Below are 21,510 nucleotides of genomic sequence, written 5' to 3'. Positions count from 1 at the left end.
TTCAATGTCTGAAGAGTTTGCCATTGTGGTTTCCGTATGTGAATAGATCAGTTTGCAGGATAACTGTCCTACTCACAAGGACTCTGTCTGGAGACACCCTATATCTACTGTCACTCTGCTTATTCATCCAGCCTGCTACGCCATCCTGTAAGCTTCTTCCAGCCCACTTTCAAAAGCTTTGTTATCTCATTAAAGTATCTCGGACAAGTAGTACAGTACATATGTAGCAGTGAAACTAATGAGAAGCCAAGTATCTGTGGTCAGCTGCTTCATGCTCACATATGCTCTTTCCTCCAGCATCCTCACAGGGAACATAAAGTTAACGAGAGGCTTGTTAGAATGTGTTAATTACACTATGTTTACTAATTTATTTTTGTTAATTAGGGTTAGAGGCGATGGTTGCTAATTGTTATCTCTTAATTTATTTTAATAGGCGTTAAAAGACGCCGTGTAATAAGTTGTCATTTCTCCAACAACAGCAGCAGCAGCCGGCACAACATGGTGTCAACCAAAGGTGCCTCCACAATTAGAGCTCCTCCGAGACATGCAACCCTGATTGGCCATGACGCTAATTAATGTTAATTAGCATGTTGACAGTTACAGGCCTTTTGAACTGACAGCAGTTCTTGGCCTTCACTGTTTATTTATCTGGCGGTTTGCTGTGAAATGCATGACAAACTGTGAACACGATTCCAATAAATCCAATGTAACATTGTTGTTTCAATAAATGTGACCATAAAGACAGCCAGCCAAGTTATGTTGCTCTGGTGAGTGAGGCAGCAGAAGGCCGGCTGTCCTTGATGATCAAAGTGTAATTGTGAAGAGAGGGACATATCAGGGTTAGAACAAAAGTGCTGAGCGATAATATAGTACGGTCTACTATCTGTTATGTAGATTGTTTGGAAAACAGCTGATACAACAAGCTATCAAATGACAAGTAAATGTAAGGCAAATGTTTTATTCTTGTATATATGAAAATGCATACATTAACACTGCTTTATGCACACACAAATGTATGTTAAAATAAAATGTACCAACATAAATATATAAACATCCAGTGGAAAAACTCCTCTCTTTCATAACAGTAATGTGAACAGGCAATGATTAAAGCCAAAAACTAGACACTGTTGCACATTGTTTCACAGCCAAGGCTCTTACCACTTTACCAAATAAAAAAACGTTTGTAATGTAACTAGATACATTCGCATCCCTCAACAGAACTATTTGTTTTGGTGGTTTAGTTATCAGTCCTTCGTCTTTTGTGAAGACGGAGCCTCTCTGTGTTGAGGAACTGTTCGATTTTAGAGATCTGGGTTCTAAATGACGACTGTTGGTCTTCCCTCTCCTGGGAGCAAGAGGGTTCCCCGTCTGACTCTGAACTGGGACCTGCAGCTGAGGTGGGAGCTCTGCACCTGGTGTAAGGAGGAACTAGCATTAGCTGGCTTTAGTCAGCAACTATACTGTGACTCCCAATAGGCCTTTTTCATGGAAGACATTTTGACTTCACAGGAGGAAAAGCACAGGTGTAAATAATGAACTGAATGATGGCTGCTTAGATTTAGGGTTCTGGTTTTGTGCATGCTGGCTCACTGTCACTCGCCTATGATGGAGCTCTTGGAGATACACACAGCGTTATAAAAACACCTTTATATCCTGTTCAAAAACTGAAATTGAAATGTTTTGTAAGCAGCATGGTGCAGCTGTGTCACATTACGACTGTGTTGGTCCTGTTCGCTCTGATATTTACGCTCACTGCGCAGGGCCAGTAGCTAGCGGATGGCTACCTTTTTGGCTGACAATGCCAAAAACTCTGCTTTGCATAAATATCAGTTTGTGAAATACTACAATGGTGCAAAATCTATATCATCCTTTGTAAAAGTAGAGTTTCCTTTCATCACTTTAGTGATGAATTATCAAGATATCAACCTAGCAGGGCAAAGACATTTTCATTCATCGAGCTAGAAAGCGTATTCACAGCAACAAAATGAAACCACAACACAAGAGTGATGTTGGATGATGTGCAACCTGTTGTAGTTCGGACATCATATCACGGAAAGTCTTCCTGACAATCCGTGAAGTTATAGTTTTAACTTTAAGGAGGGTTTCCCTTGCAAAATCCAAATGAAGACTTAATAATTCTGGTTCAAAGTATGTGGGTCCTCTTTATGTGGGGTAAATGGACTTACCCTGGGGTGGTTTGCCATGACAGTCTGCTGACTGTGATGGATGTGGACACAGGAAAAGGAGTGATGGACAGAGAAGCTCGGCTCTCCTATGTAAAAATGACACCAAAAAATACAAATAGTTCTGGAGCTCAAACATGTACTGTGAACTACCATTTAGGTTGTAAGGAAAACACACCGAGAAGATTTGTTCTTTCTCAAAGCGCAGTGCCTCCTGAGGCAACTAACATTTTTGAGTAAAAGGGACATTAACCAATAAACAAATGCGGGGCAGACAATAACCAGTGGCAATTGATATGTAACAGTATCCAGCCCAGAGAGAGTAGCCAGGCCCAGACTGAACTCTGTGTGACGTTCCCAGTGTTCGGAGTCTGCAGAAAATAAAGGCTTTGGCTCCCACTACAATTTGTTAAACCAGTTTTTTTCCTCATACTCTGGGCTTGTTGCACTCTATCTCCCTCAATTGCCAGCACCTGGATCTTATAAAACACAGAGTGACAGTTTGTGGTGATGGTGACAAAAGAGGGAATGAGAGTGTGTGAGAGCGAAAAAGTGAAACAGCAAGCAAGAGGATGGAGAAAGTGAGTGAGTGAGAGACGGATGATGAAGTGAGAGAGGAAGAGAGAGTGAGGAGATGGATAAAGACTGAGTAAGTGAGAGAGGAGAGGTACCCAGGCGTCATTAGCTAGATTTTCTTCCACAGGTCATTCATTCTCTGTCTGTCTGGCTGTCAACAGGATGTCTATTAGTTCAGCGTACATCACCGAAGTCCTTTCACTCAACACCTGACTTCACATTTGTCAAAGTTTTATATGTCAAAAGTCTCTCTCAGATATTCTGTACATCTGCCTCTGCTAATATTTGCTTCTTCTCACATTCGGAGCCCTTTAGACCACAACAATGTTGAAAGAGCATTATAATGTCTAGTTCCTGTAAGGACATGTCAGCTTGATATAACAAACATATTCATTAAGCTCTAACACAAATTTCCCCAGGGGTCCACTTAAGACACATTTTATAAAATGATGAAGCTTTGAATCTGTGGAACAGAAATTATTTATTTTATCGTGGTCATTGTAACTTTCAGTGAGGCGGCTCATACTGTATGATTCTATGTGAACATCATACTGTGGCCATTTCCTGCCGTTCAGCATCATGTAGTAATGCAGAACAATATTGTGGATTTACTGTGATGGAATATACTCGGAAATCTCATTTTCTACATGGTTATAAGTTGAGATCACACAGTGAAGAATCCCTAATACATCATGAAATGACCATCAGTGCTGTTTTACCCCCGTTACCTGTAATATTGGGATCAGTTTCAAGCTGAAGCCTGATCCATGTAGGTCGCTGGTTTATAGTGTGTGGAACTTAGTGGAACCTATACTTTGAGTATCATTCTGGGAATGTGTGACAGCATGTCACAAAAGAGCAGCTTCTTACTTCATAACAGGTTCTGTGACTGACCATGTCTGCTGATGCTGTGTCTTTGCAGTTCTCTGCCAGATCCTTCCGCTCTCCCTGCTGGTGTCCGCTTGTGGAAGCTGCCGTCCCAGAGACACTGGAGGCATTCAACAGATCCGACGCCCTGGTAATCACCAAGGGGACTAGGAAGAATGAGGTGAGATGGCAAGAACAGCAAGAGGGTAAGAATGAATGATTATTAGTGATGGTGTGAAATACAGATGTACACAGAGTTCACTATGTAAGAGGTCACCAGTGGAACAGTACTACTGTGTTCCACGATGGCATTATTATTATTTTTTACATACAAATGCAACCGTCACCTTTGTTGTGCTTGCTTTTGAGAAACGTGGGTATTGTGCTGGGAGGATGTCTGAGGAGTCCACCGGGACCACTTGTATTTTGCTGAAACATAGACGATCCCTGAAAATAACACCAATGTTTTACAAACAGATCATATACTGTGTATCCATTGTTAATAATAGTATGCATTAATTGTTTTGTGCTTAAACACTTTTACCATGATACCTGTAAGCAACATGAGCAATTAGACGATGGGATGGGTTCTACCTCAACTATCTAAACCACTTATTTGAAAATGCAAACATAAATTGAAAATGTTGCACTTTAACTCTACTAAGTATTTATGTTTGTGGATGTTTAAGTCTGATAACTTTAGCGTTAATTTAACTTTTATTTTTGCTTTAAGATTTATCTTTGAAGTTTGCTCTGTATAATAAAGCTGTGAAAAGTGAAGTGAGTAAAGCAAAGGAACTTTTAAGGCTCTCTTGAAGGCCACTAAATGGTTATGTTAGCATTTTTTAATTGCAATACCTGAACAAACTGATGTAGGATGGAGACATCTGACTTCTTTCTCTGAGCACTGGCCCAGTCAAATGACGACCTGTAAGTGTTTTTGCTGGGCAAAGACTCGTTCGTCTCATCAAGCAGCATTTCTTTAGCTGGAGACAGTTCACAGCATGTTATGCTGCCAGTCTCTGGTAATGCATTACCCTGATGACGTGGATGGACAGACAGCTTCAAATCAGTTTCACTTTTAGTCGTCTTTGCATCTTCTGTATCTTTAATTTTGTCATTTTTCACGTGTTCCTGGCAGCTGCCAGTCTCAACCTGAGATTCAAGGTCAACAGTATCCATTGCGTTATCAGCACAGGAGTCTTTCAAATTGGATTTTTCCATATGTTCCTGGGCAGTCTCACAGGCATTGTTTTCACGTGTGTTGACATTTGACTGGCCTTCCCTCTTCTTACCTGCACTACAACCATCAGATACCAGAGACTTCAGCTGTACACTCTGCTCTGAGGTTTCCTTGATTTGAGGTAATGCTTGTGGTTCAACCGTTGTTCTCACTAAAACACAGTCTTCATTCACATGTGCAGGACACATTTCATCGGTTTGATTCATGTCGCTGGGATTGTCAGAGGGGTTACTAGGTTGTGTTTGTGTTGCAGTCGTCTCTTGGATACTGACATCCCATACAGTGCCATCCAACCGAGCAGCTAATGATGCAGCATTGGTCTGTGGGCCACAAAATCTTGACTGATTCAGAGGTCCAGAAAGTTCAGTCAGTATATTGGCTGCTGATATCTCGGATGGTTTCTCTTCGGTGGTTTTCTCAGAATGAATAAGTGTCTCAGCAAAGGTTTGGACTTCATCGTGACAGAGGCGTTGCACCTCTTTAATGACAGAGTTTGGCTCATGGTTGACACTTTGGTGCTCATCATAACAGAGAGAATGTACTTCTCTCCTACTCTCATATCCTTTGTTCACATGGCTGCAGTAAGCATCCTTCTCACTGACTTTCTGAGAGAGACTTTGCGAGCGGTCTGAGGGCTCACAGGCAGCCAGTGGTGGCTCAGTGTCCATGAAGTCAATGACCTGCTGTGTGTCGCTCTTCTCGATAGTCGTATCAGTAGTCGTCTGGGCCGGTATCTTGGTTTCTGCTGTGTGTAGCCCTGTCTTTCCTCTCTCCTCCGCTCCCCGTGTCCCTTCTCCCTCAACTCTATCTTTTGTTTCTGTTTCAGGCTGTTTGGGGTCCCCTGCATCCTCTGTTGACCCCTGGCTATCCTCTCGTCCGTCTGCTCTATCTGTTGTTTGGGCCATGAGCGTTCCTCTCTTTCCTCCAGCACCTCCTCCTTCCTTCACATCTTCTCCTTTGACTTCTTCTCTACTCCACTGTCCTTCCTTATTTCTTTTCCCCTCTTCTCTGTTTTTGACTTGTTTCACATCATCTTTCCATCCCTGCTCTGTCTCACTCCGTCTTCCATTCCCTTCATCACTCTTTTCTTTGCTCAGTAAGTCCAGAGATCCATCAATAGACCTGTGTCCACGGCTTGATACAGTCAATACTGTTGATAAAAAAACAGCTGGTCAAACTGAGCTGTTCATAAAAAGGACATAGCTTCATAAATAAATGTAATACAATGCAAATATATGACTGTCTTGAAGTTTGTCAATGCATTGCAGCGTGTTCTGCAATGTGTTGAATTCTCACTATAGAACAAGTCATATGTGTATGTTTATCTACTGCATGTTTATATGTAGTTGGCTGACCTCCAGTTGTTCCAGTGGAAACCAGCTTAGTCACAGCTCCTGTGTCCTCCAGACAGTCTGGGTTCTTGGTCTGAGCGGAGGCCAAGTGCTGCACACTGCCAAAGCTAGGCAGTTCAGCGCTGCAGATGGGTTCATTAAGAGTTTCCTCTCCTCTGATTACCTCCACTAAAGTGGGGAAGACCTCTGTGGAAACACTGCGGCTCTGACTACTGTCTCTCATCTGTGTATAAAAAATAGAAAGTCACATGCTTAGGATGCACAATTGCTGTTATTTTACCTTTTTACCACAACACCACCAGAGCTGTGGCTCACTCATTCACACTATAACACATTGATGGTGAATAGCACTGGGCTGAGCAGGAAGTAGGGGAGTTATCTCTCTCTCATTTCACTCTGTCACCAATGTTGTTGTTTTATTCACACGCTACCGTATGGGACACCACATACAAGGGCACTGTTCACTAACTAACCGCTTCTCATTTTAAGCTTTCCTAAACAAATCCTATATTAAACCAAGTCAGAGGAACTTGTGACTTCCAGTTCTTTTACAATATTTTCAAAGACACTTTTAACTGTTAATGAATTCAACAGCACTACAGCCTACAAACTGACCATATCACTAAATCAGTTTAGTCTTTATTGTTGGACTACCCGATTTCACTTCTAGATGTGAAAGATTATCAAGCAGGTGCTTCTCATACATGTAGAAGGCAGATGGGACCTAGGACCTTATCTTCAAATGAAGAAAAACTAAATCAAGGTTCTGTCGGTCACAATTGAGGCACCATCACTAATTAATTTCAGCCAAGAAAAACATTTAACGTTGTCAGGACATTAGTGACATAGCTTTGTCTCTGTAGGAGTCTGTATTTCCCTATGCATGAGTTTGTGTCTTTGTCTGTACCTCCAATTCATGTATATGCTGTGCCTGCACTTTGGCCTGTGAGGACATTTTAGTGTTTTTCTGATGAAGCTCGTCGTGAGCCTCTTTCATAGCTTGAAGGTCCTGCTGCTCACTCTTGATGCAATCCAGAAACATTGACTTCTGTTGAATGCAAATGTACAGCGACAGATTTAAAAAGATATGATCGCTCTTTAGATATTTCAGTATGACAAACAATAATAAATTACTAACATTTCTGCTGTTTTTGACATTACAATCTAAGCTAGGGAATGCTTTTGTTGTATACAAATGTCACCATCATACTGCCTCTCTCACGCTACAGTTTTTCTTCTACCTCTTTGTCCCAGCTGTTCTTGGAAGCTGTGTAGCTCTCCATCAGTTGGGCCACCTTGTCTTCCATTGCCTTGCTTTTCTCTCGCATCACCCCGTGTTCCTGCTTAAGGGCCTGCAGTAAAATTAATCACCCATAGGATTTTTAATGCAATACTAAATTTTTATGTGTTTATTTAACATGAACAGAAGGTCTTAAACAGGGTTAGGGAGAGAGAGGACTTCTTGCAAATACAAATCAGTTGGCTTGTGTCATTTTAATAATGATTTTAATAAATTAATGAACAGGTGAATTAAAAATGAGAAGGGGGTACAGAGAGAAGAAAAGAGAATAATAAACTGTAAAGCTATAAATGGTGAATAAACACACTAACTATCATTCAGTTGCGGAGGGGACCACATTCACTAATGTATATGTTGTGATATACAACACCACATTCATCACATTCATGAGAAGAAACCATGGCCGTAATTTATTTCTGTCCTTCTGTAAATTAACTTTATAATCCTTTAAATAGACCCTGAAAATAGGGCCAATATGTGGTCTATCATGCAAATCTATTCTGACATACATTCGCTTACATCAATTAAAGTATAACATTGAACGATATGTGCACCCAAGAAAGTAAAGAAGTCAAGAAGACAACAAAAGTGACACCACTGAGTTTAACATATTTTTCCAAGAAGCTGTTGGTTTTTGTTTTTCAGTATAGAATTCACACATAACTTTTCAGAAATGTAAGAGCAGTTGAGAGGATAATTATCTTGTTTGATTCCAATTTTATTTACATTTATTTGCCCATGAATTGTAACTTACCAAGAATGAAATCATACCAATATGATGTTTTGCAGCTTTATCAAAGGATTTCATTCTGTTTTCTGTTAAACGTGTATGATCAACCCCATTCTGCTTTATTATCTTTATTAGTTAGAAGATTGTGGCTACTTGTGCATATCAGACTGCAACACTTTTCTACATATCGTTTTAAAATAACTTTTGACAGTAAATAATGTGATGAAGACGGAGAGGTTTAACTGTCTAAGACTTTTCATGTTTTAGTAATAGTTCTACTTTAAGCTATGTTTCTATTCTATTATCTGCTTTTGAGCTCTTTCAATGCTCAAAAATTAAATAACATTTCAATTTAAATGTCTAAACTAACACATCAATAAATTATATAGTGGGGACAGGACAACATGGGTCTAGGCTCAGACCTCAAGAAAAAAGTATTAAAAAAGGCAATTTAGTATGTAGAGTAGAAGTATGTGATCTAAAAATCTGTGCTGATGTAAATGCAATATGAACAGGTTTGTCTCTAAAGCAGCAAAGGATGAAAGTCTCTGACCTGGTACTGCTCTCTCTGTGTCTGCATCTCCAGGTCTACTCTGCTGACTGTCTGTGTCTGACACAACAACAGCTGCTGTGTATGCTGCAGAGACCTCATCACTTCCTACACACACACACACACACACACACACACACAACTTTACACTAAGATGACTGTCCCACTTACAATCATAAAAGGTAACCACAATTTCTTTGAAAGGAAGAAAAAACCCTGTCAGTATTATGTTGGACGGCATCCTCCATGACTACACTCAAATAATATAAGCACAGAAAGAGTTTAAGGTAACGGTCACATGGTTTCCTTCCTATGCTCTAGTTTCTTACCTGCTTTTCTGATCTTACAGCTTCATTTTCCTCCCTTAGTTTCTTGTTCATTGCAGTTTCCTAAACACAAATACAGAACAAGAATGAACTATTAATGGTTAATGGCTAATTGTCAGAATTTGTTTGTGATGTGATAGAGATCAGTATAAACTAGCTTTTCTTTCTATTATTATCCTTTTTACAGATTGTCATGTACCATGTTGAGTTTCTGGTGCAGCTGCTGAACATGCTGCTCTCTGCCTGTAGGACTATGGGCCTTGTCATGTCTAACTGATGACATCTTGGCCTTGATCAGCTTGTTACTGAGCTCCTCCACCTCCTGAGAAAGCACCATGCATTCAAACATTTCAAAAGTACATAAATATTCAAGTTGATTCATTTCTTTAAATACTTAAAATATTATTTCTAATAATAATAAATTGTATTTATAAAGCGCCTTTCAAAGCTAAAAGCAATCTCAAGGCGCTAGGTGATTTAGTTAATGCCATTTCTTGGACAACCATGACATTCTGTGATACAGTATAACAAAGTGACTATGGCTGTAAACTACACATCCAAAAGCATTTAGTGTGACAGATATTTAATACAATGTGATGACATCTTGCCTCAAATAATTCCAAATGTTACAGCTCTTTTTCACATACCTTCTTTAGTGACACAATGGTTGCTTCTAGTTTTTCATTTGCAGTAGTCAGTCTCTTATTTATTTTCATGGCCTCATCAACTGTAAGAATCACACACACACACACACACACACACACACACACACACACACACACACACACACACACACACACACACACACACGGATCCATATAAGCAACAATAACTTACTACTGTACTTTGATATTTTCACTGTTCTGTGTCCTTACTTAATGATGAGTGTAACACTCTGCAGGGATGTCAGTTTTTTTTTAATTAGCAACAGCCGAGGCAGAATGAGCCAACTGTATACCTGAATCAACGATTTACATAAACAGAGATAGTGAATTTGAAATGGAAATTCACACTTCAACACTGTGCTGTTTTTGCTATGTTCGTATTACTGAAAGCCGCCAGAGAAGTTGCGATCTACTATTGTCAGGGACGTATGCACTGTGTAAACCTATTTTCTTAAATCCGTATCTATTCAATTTGAGAGTTTTATTTACTCTTTGACTGAACCATATGACGGGCAAGACGCATGATTTCTGCATCTTTGAAAATTAAAACTGGGATTAATAAGAAAAAAAAAAAAGCTTAATAAGAAATAGTAAATCACTAAAACACTAAAACCCTTCAGTCAGTGGATATCCGGGGTTCAAGATAACATGATATTGGGCAAAAGGTCATATGAGAACACACCGCTCATTGAATCTTGAAGCACCTGGGCTCCAGCAGCACAAACTCACGACTGGTTACTCTACTGTCAGCTGACAAGTCGTAGATGGATGAAGGGCAGCACAATGTCTTTTAACAGCTTGCATATTTGTTGTCAACAGTATGGATCCATGGAGTGATGTCATCAGACCAGGCTGCTAGTACTAATGTTTTATTGGCTCACATAAAGCCCCATGGTAGCAGCTGAGCAATGTCTAACAGTAAACCTTGTTGCTGACTTGGGAGATCTCTTCATAGCCACAGTTTGCTCTTTATCAAAAGTGACCTCTCCTCATTACCCAGATCTTGACTCCAAAAATTATTTCTCTGGAATGAAGTGAAACTGGATATTTGCAGGAATTAATGTGCTGCTGAAAATCCTGCAGAAGTTGAGTCACACTACTCTATCAAATCAGCACAGATCAAGATCTCTGTGAATTGTTTCCAGCACCTTGTTACGTTATACCCTAAAGATTTCAGGCTGTTCTAGGAGCACAAAAGGGGCCTCTTCTGGTAAGATCTAATAAAGAGAGTACTTTGTGTACCTTTTTCAGGCTTTTTACTCTGTCCGTCTGACAAATTGTAATATCCATCACCATATACATCATCTATATATCTGCCTTTCTGTGTATATATATCCATACATACAATAATTACCATTTTGCTCTAGTTTCTCGTGAGCCTGCTTGACCACGGCACACTGCCAGGACAGAGCACTGAAACGTTTCTCAACCTCCCCCAACTGGTTCAAGTGGCTGTCCTTTGAGCGGTTCTGCAAGGCTAATTTCTGTTCCTGTGGAATAGGTATAGTTAAAATGGACCAAAAAATGAGTTGGTTACACTCTTCAACCTCACCCCTCGTGCTCAGTACGCGGGGACTTGTCTTGGGAACCGGAGGGTCGCCGTATGGACCAAGAATGAAGTGTAGACCGGGAGCTGGGCAGGTGCCAGTTAGCCTCCGGGCTCTGCCGAAGTGTCCTTGGGTAAGGCACCAAACCCCCAAAAACTGCTGCAGGGCTGCAATGTTATGCATATGGCCTGCACTATAACTCCCTCTGATAATAAACGCATGTGTGTGGTATCTTGAAGGGATATATGAAGAGATACATTTAAACTGCCTTGTGTAACATTGTCTGGTGTTGATTGACGAATAAAGCATCTTTCTGAATCCTACACACTGGTCCATTAAAGCAATAGTTCAAATATTTAGAAAATACATTTATTCACATCCCTGCTGAGTTTGATGAAAGCCACTCTCATGTCTGTTTTTCAAATTGGAAGTTACGGCACGCAGCTTGTTAGCTTGGCCCAACATAAAGAATAGAGCAGAGGGAAACAGCCAGCTTTAGAGGTTCTGGTGAGCTGATTTTTTTTAGCTCTGGACACAGTAAGGCTCGCTGCTTTCAGTCTTACTGTCAAGCTAAGATAATTGCTGGCTCTAGGTCTGGCAATGGATGTATTGCCAAAATGTCAAACTTTTCTATTAAGCGAAGAAGTTAGCCTTCAAAAAAGAAGCATGCTCCATGTAGGTTGCTCAGTTTAAAGGCAGGCACAAAACAAGAGGAGGCAAAAGGCTGTGGCACATTTTGTCAGGGGAAACCAATGTCAAGTGATAGAGAAGGATCAAGGTTTAACACAGCTAGTGTCCGTCTCTTGCTGGGGGATGAAGGAATCACCTCAGCACATGCCTCACAGCGCTTTATCGCTCTTCATACTGCCATTATAGTTTGATTGTCTGTATCAAGCTGAGCAGATTCTTTTCTTCACTGTTGTTTTCCGACTCACTCCCTTCACTCTAATTCTCGCTCCGTCCTATCCCTCTCTCCAATACACCCGCTCGCTTCGACTCCCTTTCACTCGGCTGAGCCACTGTTATGTGAAGAAGGTTAAACCGAGCGAGGCCCAGTTATAAAACATTTTAATAGAGATATTTTCTCTGCTGTTCTGGCAGTTCAAAGTGTCACACACTCCCTATCCGTTACTCCTGATGAGCTCTTCCCTCAAAACCCATCCCTCCTTAGCACCATTCCCTCATCCTCCTCTTTTAATTTTTCTCACTCCCACCCATCCTCTGTCAACAATTTGTATAAGTTAAGAAAAAAACTTCCTTACCAGCTCACTTGATTTCTTTTCCAAGTTGTACTTCAGTAACTGCAAAACAGAAGTGAAAGAAAATCAACAAGATGAAGGTTTCCACTGAGTGAAAACCTTCATCTCAGGACCCAAAAGTCCTCGGTGACAAGATGTAATGCACATTAACCCAATATCCCACATTTGTGTACACATTAAATCAAGATGCCACAAACGTATTAAACACACAGCAGTGAATGAGGTAAGATTCATTTGGCGCTTGCTGATTCCAAGGTCAAGAAATACTTCTTAGGTTTTAAAGATTCCACGTGTAGTTCAGTCACCTGCTACAGGAACAGGGGGAAGTATTTAACCTAATGCTGAGTATGTTAGTGTATTCTTTATATTGTGTAGCTACAGCTATATCTCTCTCTCTAATGTTGATATATTTACTGTGTATTGTTTGTTTTAAGTCAGTCAGTCAGTTCATTAGAGCAGACTGCTGAAACCATAATCTTCACGAGGATCTTAGATGTCTGTGTGTTTACTGTGGCACTGGGGGCTGTACGCTCCCTGTAACTTTACGTTTTGATAGTTTGTATGATGGCGGCAGCTGCCTCAGCGGTGAGAATGAGGCGAAGATGCGAGTGGTTTTCTCGTTTCTGCCACTTTAGGATTTAATCAAAACAACCTATCAAAGTGTGCAGGCACATGGATGTAATGTTGACAAGCCCTGAGCTGCAGTGACTCACTATCGCCTCCGAGACATGACGGGAAGTTGGAACCTGAGAAAATGTGGCAGATTTCTTTTTTAAACAAATAATCGATTAAGAAAATTGTTGCAGATAAATGTTCTGTCAATAGGAATTCAAATAATAACTCTGTATTTCTGTAAGAGCTCTATGATAATATCTTAGTCTAAAAGTTAGTCGTGACCTTTACATGATAGGCTGTTATCAGCAGATAACTTTCAAAGGGTTGCAAGTTGATTTATGAATTAGGAGGGAAACAATATTTAGCCTTGTTGTGGGTTTTCTTTTTCATGAAATATTTAATCACCTCTTCTAATGGTTAATTCAATAAAACAACACAAAAGGGGAAATATTCTTTCGCCATGTGCAGATGCAGCCAGTGATATAAATTGGTAAATAGGTTTTTGCCAATTCTTTAGTTTAATGTGTTAAAGGCGTTAGATTGAGAAGCCCCGTCTGCCTCTGCCAGCCTGCGCACAGACTACCAACTATTTGGGACCAAGAAACAATTCAGCAGCAATTCATGTTAATTATCGAGGATAATATGACTTCAAAATACATTTCATGTCCACAAGGACTAAATGATGAGCATCAAAATATACTCTTAATTATTAATAAATGCTAAAATATGTCAAATCAAAACAAACATTACCTACATTATACATTAAGATTACATTTGCCTTTTTTATCAATGTGGGAAGTTTAATCGTTTGTTATATTTTGAGATTTATAAATATTGAACTACAGTATATTACTATGGATATTCATAAACCAGGTTATTTATTGAGATTAAAATGCACTGCTATGATGAATTGTTTAGATTTAATTAAGTATTAATTGAACCATGATGTTCCAATGGAGCTCAAATGTGTAATTTAGCAAGGTCGTCAAGGTATGGCAATTAAATCCCTTCAATCCCAACTGCCACTGATGTGAAAATGTGTTAAATTAAGTCCACCAGACCGTGTCACAAGAATTAACACCGGGCCCCACTTTAGCCAAACACCACAGTCAGTGTCTCCCGGATAGAATATCAAAAACAGTCTCTATTGTCTCTGTGACACGGCTGGGTTGTTAAAGTGCAGCGGACCGTGGGGATGGCTGTATATCACCTCTGGGGTGTCAAGCCTGAAGACGAACACTCTGGGAGCCGGACCGAGTCAGGCGCCCTATGCTCCGACACCCTACGCCCTTGACTCTGGTTGAGCGTGAGCTTTCTTTATTTAGTTATCTCTTTGAGCAGCTTAATGGTAAAATTGTTCCGTCTGATTTTAAAGAAAGAATGAGAGGCAGAAAGAAAGGTGATGGGATGAGTGGGAGTGCAGGTGTGTGTGAGACAGAGACAGTGAATGTTACACATCTCAGTACCTGTAGCGACTTCAGCTCTTCTTTCAGGTTGTTAATCTCCTTGTCTTTTAACTCAGCACTGACCTGGTATTTCCCCTGAAATATTATATTATTATTATTATTATTGTGTCAAAAAAGCAAAAGATTGGCCAAGATTGTGCAACTGAAATGGGTGAATTTACTACTCCACTAAAAACATTAATTGAATAAATCAAGTATCTTGCTGACATTTTGTGGAATAAGCTCTTCATACCTTCTCCTCCTCAGTGTTTCTTATTTTAGCCTGAAGCTTGAGAAAAGAAAAGAAAATGTTCGGGAGGTTTTAATGAATCGTTAAGTCATTGATTAGATATAAAAACTGTATTCAAACAGTAAACACATACCTGCTTCTTAACATTGAGGAGTGACTCTGTGTGCTGGTTTGCCACCGTTTCAATTTGACGTTGTCGGGATTCCTGTCATACAGGAAAACACAAAATCAACCAAAGCAATGTATTTATTTATTTAATAAGATTATGAGTACCTATCTGTTAGTGAATGTCCCACAATGTAAGTATCAACATAAAGATATTAAAGAAGTAAAGCCAGCTAGACCCTCCGTACCTTCTCCCATTCCAGCTCTTGTTTGTCCAACACCAGATTACTGATCTGATCCTCAAAGCGTGTCTCTGCATCCTGAACCATGGGAAGACATCATTACATCACAGCTGATACTCAACCATCCTAATACCAATCACACATACTGAGCAAGGAATACTTTACAGACACAGACCACCCAGAGACACCTGCTAAATTAAATAATAAGACAGTAAATTTAGATGGGGCAATGGCTGGGGCAATGCGATCTTAGCAGACAAGGTACGGGCTGAAAATATGTTGTCTTTCATTCGGTGGGCAGATAACTCTGGAGTTGAGCCAGAACTGCAAACTGCAGTAAGTTTCCCTGGATCATTCCTCCGTATCTTTTGTAAAAACACACGGAGAAAGAGGAACATTAGAGGGGAGGTGATATTTGTGGAAAGTCATCCCTATCCTCCCTGTTCCCTGGGAGAAGGCAGGTAAAAGTCAATTGCTCTCTATATCCACGGGACTTTTTTATGTGCATGTGGGAGCTGGTTAACTCACAGAGTTTATTTTATAAGTTCCAATTAAACTATGCTACCAGCATGGCACTTCACTTTAGAAAAAAAAGGAGTGCACAGGAGATAAAGCTGTTATTTTTCCACCAAGGAATCATCATTGTGTGTGTGAGAGAGTAAATGTGTTTAAAAAGACACTAGAAAGCTTTATTAAGCCTGGTAGTCCATGTGAATCAAAATAGGCAACTGCAGATCAACTTAGGGCTGAGGGCACTAAAACCTTTTGATTTATATTTTGCTAAACAATAGCTCATAATATAGGATTTTACTTATGTGAAAATTCATGACTGTTAACATTATACAGTCGCCATGGCTTTTCATCTTTACTGTTTTATTGCTGTTCTGAAAGGATGCTTTTTACTGGGCATTAATAAAAAAAAAAGAGAAGGAAAAAGTATCTGGGCATGAAAAAGAAATGGTTTATTTAACAATCTAGTTGGAAGAAGACATACATAGTTTATACTGGAGTTTTTTTATTTTACATGTTATTGTGATGTCACAATGTGTCTTCCTTCACATCTCACTTAGCATAATTAGTATTCATTTGAATTTTGTAAAAAGCTTCTCAGCTCACACTGAATGTCATCTACAAAGCCTACAAGTATTGCTTTCCCATTTAGGGTTAAGTCTAGAGTACACACAGTCTCACCAACAAAAGCAGTGGGTTGTCCTGTATTAAAAAAAGAAAACAAACCCATTGGAATTTGACCTGCTCAGGAATGTCCGGCACCATCATTGCATCCTCTCGCTTCTCAACCTCTCCACCTCTCCACCTCATGAACGCCACAACTACAAAGTGCTACTTTGATAACAGGAGCGCCTGAGGAGGAACAGACTGATATACCATCTTATGCTTGTGTCCCAGTTAACATGACTATAACAATAAAACTAAATGGCTACAAACGACCAGCATCCCATTTTTGCTCGCCTAACCTTTAAGCACACTCACAATGTGTTGTTAGGTTGAAAGTACTTGCTGGAGGGTAGAAAGCACTATTTATTTTTGTTATTTTGACAAACAAATTTACTTTCTACTTATTGGTCAGAGGTCAAATAGCTTATGTAACCCCCATCTCAACGCAATGTGCATCAAATCTAGCTGGCTCTTATCCAGATGGCCAAAAAGGGGCAGCTGGCTTCCTCGAGGACACTGGAAAACTAACTGCTCTTTAGCCAAACAGAGAGCCATTAGGGTCCAAGTTCTACTCACTAAACAGTGATGTAAAGCAGAGGTACAGAGGAAGCAAGCAATGCTGAAAACAAAACACATATTTAGGCATTTCTGTACATTGTAAATCATTTTTAAGCTTGTTCAACTTCAAAATGCAAGATCCCTGCTGCCTTGAGTTAACTGACCTTAGCTGAATAATTAGTTTAAAGTAATCGTATGAGTTCAGGAAATGTAAAACCAACTGAGTTAAGTGTCTGCACTTGAGAAAACTAGTCGAATAAACTTAAAATGTTACAGTAAAATTTGCTTTATATTTACATTTTTTTAAACTTTGAAAAAGGTTGAAACTCAGTGTTTGAAATCTAATAAAAAAGCTTCTGCAAGATAGAAACTAAGTTTTGAAGGCTTGCATTATATGTTTTGATTGTCTGAAAACAAACCTGGATCCTGAAGCAGATTTAGAAAAGTAGATCCCTCATTGGCTACTGCTGTATGTCGACTCTAGTGCGTCAACGTGTCCGCCTTATTGGAGCGGTTAAGATCCGCTAGTTAACTTTCAATCTTACAAAAAACGTAATTACAATTCAAGCTTTCAAACACTGACTTTCAACCTTACAAAGCTTTATTTTAGTTTCCAAACATAAAAGATCAGAACTTCTGCATACCTGCACATCGACGGTTTCAGAATCTGACATTATATTCATCCCACTTTGTACCATTTAGCACAAAGAGGATATGCAAGATTGTTCTTTCTGGCTTTATTAAAGGGGTATGGACTGAATTCAATACTAATCTTCATTACGTTTCACATTGTTTATTTTAATGAATAGAAACTTTTGTATTGAAGATATACAGCAACTTTCAGTACGTGTTCTTTAAACTATAAAAAGAAGGGTCATGTGCTGATCATGTTTCTTTAGAAACTTAAATTAATGTACTTCTGAATATTCATTCATATCATTTAATTAACTTATTTCCTTCATAAAACATTAAAGTTAAATTGGATTAACTTGAAATTAATAAAATGTATATATTTAAACTTAAGTTAATGAGAAAGGATTTGTGAATTCCACTCAAGTCCTGTATGATGTTTTACAGTTTACCTTCTGTATAGCTCAGTCTCAGTAAATGCATGAACAAATACAAGTAAATAAACGGTGGTACATTTCATTCTTTTGATAAGTGGATCCCAACCTGCAGGTCGAAACAGGGTCGAAAGATACATTTCAGGGGTTGGAAGATGATAAACAGGGTGGGTAAGCAGAGAAAACATATTCCTGCTGCAAAAACAAGTATGATCATTTATTGATAAATTCCTCTAAAAGTAGTTTTCTTCCTTGTAAATTACTAGTAAAACATTTTTTAAACAAAACAGAAGAATCTGTTTTGTTGTTAACTGGTCACAAACCTGCATCAATATAAAAAGCCACACACTGGATGCAATGTTTCAATTGCTACTATACCCTCCGAATATGCAGCTCCTCCACAGCGTCAAGAAGATGGGTTTTAAATTCCAACAACTGTAATAAGATGGTGCCTCCACTTTCTGTTTGACAGCGAGCGTTAGACAGAGACAGCTCCAACACAGGTCCTCTTACCTACAAATAAAAATGTGATCTTTTAATTTAGCTAATAAAATGCTTAATTAGTACTTAGTTTGGCAATCCAGGCTATATGCTGAGTCTGTAGGACAAAGACAGTGCATGTTCCAAGTCATTTATTCCTGCGTACAATAAAGAAAGTGTTTTTTAACAAAGAGCAAACAGTCAAGAAACATACAGAAAATAATCCATGTTTTGTTTCTGAGAACTAAACTTAGACAAAAAAAATACACAGTAATTATTTATATCAAAAGTTTTTTGTTTAAATCTAATCTTGAAATAAATAAACAATCAGCTGATGAATGTTCTTTGCTTTGTCCTCTACAGTCAGAAGTAGTAACTTACAGTGGTGTGGGCGGGCAGTGTCCCGGAGTCAGTACTGAGATCCATAGAGTTGTTTCAGGCCAAGGTCCCACTCGGCCTCTGCTGCCAGTTAATCAAGAAAAAAACATTTTGTGGAAAGCGGTTAATAGAATTGTCTTTTTAATAAGCAGCAACACTCCAAGCTTATAATTACTTCCTCGTCTGCAATTTTTACTGCTAAATGATTTTATTAGAAATAATAGGCTAGCACATTAAGGCCTGGTAATGTTTCTCAATCACTACAATCTAACCTAATGGGTATGAAATTACCATTAGGTTTTTTTCTTTCTTTGTTTTACACCACTTCCATTGCAGTGAGAAGATATCACCTTGATAAACCATCTAGGTTCAAATGAACCAGCCCATTGACACTAATAGGGGTCAGAGCAATAACACTGAATGGACAAATTGCACTGTCAATGCTTTTTAAATTATCTAGGTTATTTAATTTGACCCACAGATGGTCTTCTGCAAACTGTCTCTGTCCCCTCAACATAACCAAGAAACTGAGTGACACACAAACTGGATACACGCAAACAAACACTTACAGGAAATATGACTATTTAAGTGGGAGGTCTCCACTAGCCACTGATCTCGTAATAGAACAGACCTTTTTTCTCCCATTTAACCTGTGCTGGTATCAATCACGTTGGAGAATTAAATGATCCCTGCTAGAATTGGCTACTATCATAAAATGACAGTGTGACCCCAGGCTGAGGAGGGAGGGGATGTGCAAACGTGTGTTAGTGTGTCAAAGTGATGGTGTACGTGTGTCTCATGTGCACACTGTGAATGTGTATGTGACGGAGTGAGGGAGTAGACCGCAATGTCGTTATTTCCTTCTTCTGTGATTCAGTTGAGCAGGTATTAACCACCATCTCTAAGCCATGAAAAGACAAATTAAAAGAACTGCCATCCATTAAATGGGAATATTTCTATCAAGCAACATGATGTCTGTATTACCTTTGGGTTGAGTTATGTTAGTTACTGTTTTGTAATGCGCTGAGGAAAAGAAAGTTAAACCACAGCCTTGAGATTGTAATACAAGTTTTACATTACAGCAATACTATAACGGAACTACTGCAATATTGGTGTTAGAGTGTACTATAATAGGCCTTTTCACAGAATAAACGTTATTATGTCACAGTAGAGAAAACACTAGTGTACAAATAAAACAAATGATTGCTGAATTGCATTTAGCTGCTTAAGTTTCAGGGTTTCATTGTGCATGCTGTCACACAGCCATGGCTTACTTATGGGACAGTAGCATCTTAATGATAATAGTAACCCCTGTGCTTTTTCCACTAAGACAAGTCACAATGTCTGCCCAGAAGGGCCATACTGAGCCCACATGAGTCATAATGACGGCAGGTTAATAAAGATGGTACAATACTGCTCCAGTCCCTGACGATATTGCAAACAAAGGCAAAATAGCAAGCTAACTATAAACGCTAAAATGACTGTTTTTTGAAATTCTAATTATCTGGAAAATAAGCTGTAATATTATTTTAACCTTGTTTGAGTTATGCATTTATTATTGTAATTCATAAAAAGGTTCATATTCGACTCCTTTGTCAGTGAGACAAGAAAGCTGTAAGAAGTTACTCTTCAGTTTCCAAGTGCCAATTAGCATCTTAATGCTAACACCTTAGCTAACCCCTTTTTAGTCAGAATTCATTATATACATTTAGTATAGTGTTAGATAGATAGATACTTTTTTTTATCCCGAGGGCTTTTCCCATTGACTTGAGTCAACTAAATTATGACTTAAGTTAAAGTAAATTACAATGCCGTTTCCAATTGGTGTTACTACCAGATTTAAACATTAGCCAAAACTTAAGCCCACACCAAAAGCTAATTTAATGCCAGCTAACCACAATAGCTTGAGCCTCCAATGTGCTAACATAAACCAAACAATAAGGTTTGTACTTTTTAGGATAATATTGTTTAAAATGTGTTCCTTTGGCTGATACATGTTTGTTGTTTTAAGTGAATTAGTCAAGTAAACTGGTAGTTTGTTAATATTGCTAAATTACCTTTGGTAGTTAAGCCCAGCCAGCGGAGATGGGGAAGGCCTGACGAATAGGTTCCCAACAGCGCCCTCGTGCCTGCGGGCAAACGAAATGGTGGCATGCGATCTGAATAAACTATAAATACGATAGTGTGAAAATTGTTCAAAAACACAAATTAAGTGGTAAAAATAGTCATAACACTCAAAAGATCTCCATATGTTAATAGTGTGCCATGTCTCTAAAGAGGGAACATTGCACAAATGATTATGATTATGATTAAGATTATCATGCAAAATATAAGTGGCGTTTTCATGAAAATAGTGCTCTTCAAATATGTGGCATTTCCCTTTTCTCGTAGGTTACTTTGCAGCCCCAGCACAGGGCTGGCAGGACAATACTACACCAGCAGCGCCTGTGAAACTTTATTTACATCAACTGCCGAAACACACAGTTGTTGATTTATACGTAGGCCTACGTATCTTACTAATACAAATACAAATATCAATCATTATTTATTGGATTTAATAAATAAGAGAAACTTTGTAGACACACTCAATCAACTGAAG

At 39.0% G+C, this 21,510-nt stretch overlaps 1 protein-coding gene across 5 annotated transcripts; it reads right to left on the bottom strand.

Moving 5' to 3' along the window:
* Nucleotides 1-942: 942 nt before the first annotated feature.
* On the bottom strand, nucleotides 943-21,274 carry ccdc73 (coiled-coil domain containing 73). Of its 5 annotated transcripts, none has more exons than XM_029434129.1 (21): nucleotides 20,969-21,274; nucleotides 18,915-18,992; nucleotides 18,432-18,566; nucleotides 15,262-15,333; nucleotides 15,042-15,113; nucleotides 14,912-14,947; nucleotides 14,680-14,754; nucleotides 12,602-12,640; nucleotides 11,147-11,282; nucleotides 9,775-9,854; nucleotides 9,327-9,449; nucleotides 9,131-9,190; nucleotides 8,805-8,909; nucleotides 7,463-7,573; nucleotides 7,129-7,269; nucleotides 6,225-6,444; nucleotides 4,485-6,019; nucleotides 3,974-4,055; nucleotides 3,654-3,793; nucleotides 2,187-2,272; nucleotides 943-1,412 (listed from the first exon to the last, which is right to left on the bottom strand). In XM_029434129.1, exons 2-21 carry the CDS (start codon nucleotides 18,957-18,959, stop codon nucleotides 1,238-1,240), a joined length of 3,468 nt encoding a protein of 1,155 aa, XP_029289989.1. In that variant the 5' UTR covers nucleotides 18,960-18,992; nucleotides 20,969-21,274; the 3' UTR covers nucleotides 943-1,237. The 5 variants fall into 5 exon arrangements, with proteins under 5 accessions (XP_029289989.1, XP_029289988.1, XP_029289987.1 ...); XM_029434128.1 differs by having other exon boundaries at nucleotides 3,974-4,073; nucleotides 7,463-7,561; nucleotides 20,969-21,272; XM_029434127.1 differs by having other exon boundaries at nucleotides 3,974-4,073; nucleotides 18,915-18,995; nucleotides 20,969-21,271.
* Nucleotides 21,275-21,510: the final 236 nt, after the last annotated feature.

This window comes from Cottoperca gobio, chromosome 6, assembly GCF_900634415.1.
Source record: "Cottoperca gobio chromosome 6, fCotGob3.1, whole genome shotgun sequence".
Taxonomy (NCBI): Eukaryota; Metazoa; Chordata; class Actinopteri; order Perciformes; family Bovichtidae; genus Cottoperca; species Cottoperca gobio.
The sequence above is the reverse complement of the archived record's forward strand: the minus strand, read 5'-3'. Positions and strand labels throughout refer to the sequence as shown.

Excerpts from the sequence above, each read along its gene's own strand:
- ccdc73 (XM_029434127.1), bottom strand. The coding sequence starts at position 18,959 with ATGGATCTCAGTACTGACTCCGGGACACTGCCCGCCCACACCACT. Across the intron at positions 3,794-3,973 it reads CAAAAGCAAGCACAACAAAG|TCCCCTTGGTGATTACCAGG; the intron begins GTGACGGTTGCA and ends CATTCTTCCTAG. Across the intron at positions 1,413-2,186 it reads TCATGGCAAACCACCCCAGG|GTGCAGAGCTCCCACCTCAG; the intron begins GTAAGTCCATTT and ends TCCTTACACCAG.